General features: G+C 45.7%; 1 protein-coding gene across 1 annotated transcript; it reads left to right on the top strand.

The window, feature by feature from the left end:
• The first annotated feature begins 4,631 nt into the window (after window positions 1-4,631).
• On the top strand, window positions 4,632-6,175 carry LOC123441530 (flavonoid O-methyltransferase-like protein Os11g0303600). Its single transcript, XM_045117927.1, has 3 exons — window positions 4,632-4,642; window positions 4,728-5,634; window positions 5,727-6,175. The coding sequence occupies exons 1-3, from the start codon at window positions 4,632-4,634 to the stop codon at window positions 6,015-6,017; spliced, it is 1,209 nt and encodes a 402-aa protein (XP_044973862.1). The 3' UTR covers window positions 6,018-6,175.
• The last annotated feature ends 407 nt before the right edge of the window (window positions 6,176-6,582 follow it).

Raw genomic sequence — 6,582 nt, 5'->3', positions numbered from 1 at the left:
AGGAACTTGATGGCTTCTTCACCAAATCTTGCTGGAACCAATAAGGAATCAGAGTCCCCAAACGTAAGTTGTCATGTTTTCATCGCGTTCTTCCCTTTCCCTGATCCATTTGTCTCCTCCCAATCCTGCAATGCAATGGATCTATGACTATAAGGTTTTGTGATTGTTGTCACTCGTACCACAGAGAAAATAAAACTTGACAGCAAAAGTGATATTTCTTACTCACCAAAATAAATAGTCATATCTGAGTTAATGATATATGTTGCACAGATCGCACGAAACCAATTGCTAAAGTGAGTACTAATTTAAACAGGGAGTTGAAGAAACTACAGCTAGCAATGCAACAGAGCAGGTTGAAAAAAGTGTGCCAAAGCTTGGCATGCAGTTTTTATCCGAAGAAGAAGCTTATTTATTCTATAACAAATATGCTTATTCCTTGGGTTTTAGCATTCGAAGAGGCAATCAACATAAAGTAAAAAATTCCAGTACAATTCAACAACGGACATTCACATGTTCTCGTCAAGGTATGGACTAGTTGTAACTTGTTGTGGTGATATGATTTTTTAGATGGGACTAAGAAAATTACTTCAACTAATAGGAGTCCGTGCTGAAGATAAAAGAGAGGAGAAATTCAATTATAGTAGGCCTGAGACACGATGTGGTTGTGATGCCCGTATGAAGATAAGTCTTACAAACGGGATTTATTATGTCTACGAATTTAAAGAAGCCCATAACCATAGTCTTGCTACTGGAAACATGTCGCAATACTTAAGATCACACAGAAAAGTAACTGAAGCTCAACTAGCCAATGCAGAGGTCGCAAAGTCAGTGGGCATTTCAAATAAAGCAACTATTGATCTAATGACGAAAGAAGCATGTGGACCTGAAAACCTTGGCTTTATAAGTACAGACATGAAAAATCGTTTGTACTCTAAGAGAACACTAAAAGCAAAGGTGGGCGACACGGGAGGAGTGTTAGAATATATGGAGAAGAAGGTTTCAGAAGATGTCAATTTTTTTTATTCAATTCAAGTTGATGAGGATGATTTGATAACTAATATATTTTGGACGGACTCCAAAATGGTCTCAGACTATGCATTATTTGGTGATGTCATATGCTTTGACACCACATACAGAAAACTAGACGATGGGCGTCCGTTTGGTTTAATTGTTGGTGTGAACAATCACAAGAAAACAATTGTGTTTGGTGCTGCACTTCTCTACGATGAAACAGCAGACAGTTTTGCTTGGCTTTTTAGAACATTTTTAACAGTAATGTCCGGAAAGCATCCACATACAATTCTTACTGACGAAGATGCAGCAATGGCTAAGGCGATTCGTTCAGTCCTGCCTCACTCTCACCATAGACTTTGTGTGTGGCATATGAATCAAAATGCTTGCAAACATCTTGGTGGAGTTGTTACAGATTACAAGAAGTTCAATACTGATTTTTAGCATTGTATCTATGATATTGAGGAGGAAGATGAATTTATAAGTGCATGGAATGAAATGCTTGACAAGTATGAACTCCGGGACAATGCATGGCTCCAAAGGATATTTGAGAAAAGAGAGCATTGGGCACTAGTGTATGGCAGGAATAGTTTCTCTGCACACATGAGTAGTACCCAAAGGAGTGAAAGCATGAACAATGAACTAAAACGTTACATTAGTTCTAAGTATGACATGCTTACTTTTTTTGAGCATTTCGAACGTCTAGTTGCAGATAAAAGATTTGAAGAGGTGAGATGTGACTTCAAAGCAACACAAAGTACTCCTAAGCTGAAGGCAGAAAGTTATATATTAAGGCAAGCATCAACTACATATACTCCACCAATATTCAAGATGTTTCAGGAACAAGTGCTTCGGACCTTGAACTATGACACATTCCTTTGTGAGGACAGTAACACCGAGGAGAAGGTTTACAAAGTAAAATTTCATGGTACAGAGCGTGATCATGTTGTTAAATTTTTTCCAAAAGAAGAAAAGGTCAATTGCAGCTGCAAGAAGTTTGAATTTGCTGGAATTCTTTGCTCTCATTCCTTGAAGGTACTTGATATTAACAATATCAAGCACATCCCTCAACAGTATATCTTAAAAAGATGGACAATTGGTGCAAAAGTTTTGGATATAACAAGAAACTGCAACATGCATGAAGACCGCAAAGCAGTACTAACGAAACGCCATAAAGAGTTGTGCAGAATGTTTATCCAAATAGCTGCTCGAGCCGCAGAATCTGATGAGTCATACTTGATGGCTGCTAATTGTGCAGAGAAATTAGCACAAGATGTGGAGACATGTCTAAAACATAGATCTGATCCAGATACAGGTAACAAACTCCCTTTGTTCATAAAGTGAGGGCACTTGCAGTTTTATGCTCTCATCAAGCTTAAACTTACATCTACTTTTGTAGTTGCAGACCCAAAAAATATCACGGCTACAAGTTCAGAACGAAATGAGAGGCCCACCAAGCCAAAAGGAATGAAGGTAAAGGAGAAGACAACTCGAGGATCAAACAGATTTTCAGATATAGGTATCAGCCCGACAAGGTTTGTAAGTTTAGTTTATGATCATATCAAACTAACCTATGTTTGATTTTTATAGTTGCAGACCCAAACAATAACTCATCTACAAGTTCAGGACAACATGAGGGGTTCGCCAATCCAAAAGGTATCAAAAACTGTTCGAGGATCAAGTAGACCCATTGATATGAGTGTAGTTTTATGATGTAATCAAACTTGAATTTTACTTACTTATGTATTTGTAGAAAAAAACATTAACTCGTCTACAAATTCAAAACAAAATAAGGGGCTTGCTAAGCCAAAAGGTATGAAGTTCAAGGAGAAGACTATTGAAGGAGCAAGTAGACCTATTGGTGGCTTAGAGAAAGCAAAATCAAAGAGGAAAAGGAAAGTAGATAATCCTGTAGCAGTACAACCTCATGGCACCCTAATGGTATAAATAAATTCACACTTGATCTGATATCAAAAATTAAAGCATAGTACAAGATATCTCACTATTTTTTATAGGGTCATTCGGAGGTCTTTACAAATCAAATGCCTGCATACCTACCACAGTACAACACAATCCTAAATCCTATGACGATGTATGGACAAGACCAAAGATTGTCGACTGAATTGCAACACTACAATAGCTTAATGGTATAAGCTACCTACTCTCAGATTTCAATCTTATCATTTTAAAGCTTTATGAACACTGACCTTTGCTACTACTACTACTCACAGGGTCATTTTGGAGTTCCGACAAACAACGTGTATACCTATTCAGATCAATGCAACTCAGCTCCGGATGGCTCACTATTGCAGTCTCTTGGTATGATGACAGGACACCCTGCTTTGAATGCCTTACTGCAGTCCTCCATAGGAGCTCCAACTGCCTCACTTCAACCATCCGTTGGTACAATGATAGGATACCCAGCTTCGAATGTCTTAGTACAGCCACAAATTGGTATGATGATAGGACACCCAGCCTCAAATGCCCCACTGGAGCCATCTGCTGGTATGATGACAGGCCAAAATCAAGTCTTCTTTCAACAACAGAAGCCAACTTAATCTACCGTCGTTGTTCAAGACACATGCTTTTTGTTTTTCTACTTTTTAGGGGGAATTTAGTACCATTAGCAGGATAATGTCGTCTTCTAGTTTAATGACATCCTTGCGAATTTATAAGAGCGTGTAAGTATATTAGTTGAGCAAAAACACGGTTCTTGCCGAAAAGCATAGATGCGTGCATCTCACCTACCTCACAAGTAGCATTTGTTGACAAATTAGAAAAACAACAGCCATCAACTTGAATAATTAGACGACGTACCTTGTACGACGGCAGGTCTTCAGCCGTGCGCCTAGCTCGCCGACGAGCGCTGCACCGAGCGACGGAGGCTGCGGCCTGAGGAACGACGCATCTGCCTACGAGCGCGGGGCCAAGCGAGGAGCGACGACGCGCAGTTCGCCGACGAGCGCCGCGCCGGGCGACGGAGGCTACGACGGCAAGTCTTCAGCCGTGCGCCTAGCTCGCCGACGAGCGCCGCACCGAGCGACGGAGGCTGCGGCCTGAGGAACGACGCATCTGCCTACGAGCGCGGGGCCAAGCGAGGAGCGACAACGCGCAGTTCGCCGACGAGCGCCCCGGCGACGTCGATGGCGCCCGCGAGCTGCCCGGGCCAGTTGAAGAGGCGGTCGACGATGTTGGCGGCGGGCCCGATGAGGCGCGAATCCATGCCGCGGGACACGGCGTCGAGCAAGGCGGTGTAGATGGTCTCCGCTGCGTCGATGGGCTCGTCGACCAGCACCGCCGAGATCTCGCGGAGCGTCACGCGGACGGCCTCGCAGCAACTAGAACCACGACCAGAAGCTACTGGTTTGGCTGTGGAGAAAGTGAGTGGATAAGATGGAGCGGCTGGTCTTTCTATGAATTTGGTTAAGCAGACGGGCGGCCGGCCGGTTTGTTTAATTACTTTTTTTTAAGTGAAAAAGAGGACAACGGCGGAGGGTCGTTGGATTAGCGGGGAGTACCGATAGGAGCAGGCTCGCGGAGCAGGCAAGCCCCGTCCCCGACACAGAGTACTGCCCTTGTCATTACCTATCCACGTGGCATAGCAGCTAGTGGAACGCTGCATGGTGGGCTAGTGGCAGGTGGCACAATAGTTAGTGGTGCACCACGCGGCACAAACCCATTTTCGATCAATTGGCTGCATGTTTCGCCGTGGGAAGCTCGAGCCTCCTAATTCATGTTAACGTGCTGGGGAGCCTATATATCAGGGCATGCTTGATCACACTAGGATGTACCTACACACCTTGCGACACCGTGCAGCTCAAAACCACCATGGCGACCTTCTCCAACGAGGAGCTTCTGCAGGCGCACGCCGAGCTCTGGAACCTCACCTTCGGTTACCTCAAGTCCATGGCGCTCGACTGCGCCATCAAGCTCGGTCTCCCAAACGCCATCCACCGATGCAGCGGCGCCGCCACGCTGCCGGACTTGCTCGACGCCATTTCTGTGCCGGAGAGCAAGAAGGCGCACCTGCCTCGCCTCATGAGGTTCCTCGCCGCGTTTGGTATCTTCACTGTTAATCTACCTGCTGCAGGGGAGTGCGGGGATGGGGAGTACGGCCTGACGCCGATGTCTCGCCTCCTCGTGGACGACGCCGGCGCCAACGGGTCGTGCGGGAGCCTGTCGCCGCTCGTGCTCTCCCAGACAACCAAGTACCACGTGAAAGCGGCCTTGCACCTGCCGGAGTGGTTCATGAGCGACGACGGCGCGGCGGCGGCGGAGACGCCGTTCAGGATGGCGCACGGCACGGACCTGTGGGGCGTCATGGACCGTGACCCGACGATGAACCAGGTCTTCAACGCGAGCATGGGGTCCGACATCCGGTTCGCCATGGACTTCGTCGTCAGCAACTACGGCGACGTGTTCGAGGGGGTGACCTCGCTGGTCGACGTCGGCGGCGGGACGGGCTCCGCGGCGAGGGCCATCGCGAAGGCCTTCCCGCACGTCAAGTGCTCCGTGCTCGACCTCCCCAACGTGGTGAATTCCATCCCGTCCGACGGCGTGGTCGAGTACATCTCTGGTGACATGATGAGCTCCATTCCAACGACCGATGCGGTGTTCCTCAAGGTACAATTTATACAGTAGTTAACATGAATGCAGATCTTGTTTTGTTGTGAACAATTGCTCTATGCTAATTAATTCGAATGTTGATATGACAGTACGTGTTGCATGACTGGAACGACGAGGACTGCGTGAAGATATTGACCCAGTGCAAGAAGGCGATCCCCAAATCAGGCGGGAAAGTGATAATCATAGATATAGTGGTCGGATCCCCTTTGAAAGCCATGCTCGAAGCCCAAGCCTCGTTTGATCTGCTGATGATGGTGATCGCAGCGGGCAAGGAGCGTGACGAGCATGAGTGGCGCAAGATTTTCATGGACGCAGGGTTCAGCCGCTACAAGACACGGCCTGTGTTGGGGTTTATGTCCATCACCGAGCTGTATGCTTAGCCATGCATGTGTGGTCACAGGCTCACAGCAGATATCTGCTGTAAAGTATGTGTAAGCGTTGGCCATGTGATGTTCATTGCGGTTGTGCGGCAAAATGAACAAAGTTGACGTATGGTGAAAACAATTTCATAAAGTGAATCGTAGGTGAACGAATTTCACTTAACTGGCACTTTTGTGTGGCGTCTGGCATATAGACGTTGCACTACACTATGCAACGCCTTACTGACAGGCAACACACCTGGCGAGCGTGGCACCCCGGACCCTATTTCTAGTTGTGCAACGCCTAGTTAAAAGGAGCTACGCTATCTTATGTTAAAACTAATGTAACTTTCAATCCGTACATTCGATGAAAACGTGCCTTATATGAATGTTGTGCATTTTTCTGTGTTCTATCCAATGATGGCATTTTTATCTATGTCAGGATCAATTTGCTAGATAAAAACTCTGTTGTAAAAGTATTTAAGGTTTAGGGTTTAAGTGATAATATTGATCTAATAATTAGAAAATCTTATGTCTACTTTAAATACATGTCATTTTCATACCCACTAAATATATGCATCATTAT

The sequence above is a fragment of the Hordeum vulgare genome, chromosome 3H, assembly GCF_904849725.1.
Source record: "Hordeum vulgare subsp. vulgare chromosome 3H, MorexV3_pseudomolecules_assembly, whole genome shotgun sequence".
In the NCBI taxonomy this organism is placed as follows: Eukaryota; Viridiplantae; Streptophyta; class Magnoliopsida; order Poales; family Poaceae; genus Hordeum; species Hordeum vulgare.
The sequence above is the reverse complement of the archived record's forward strand: the minus strand, read 5'-3'. Positions and strand labels throughout refer to the sequence as shown.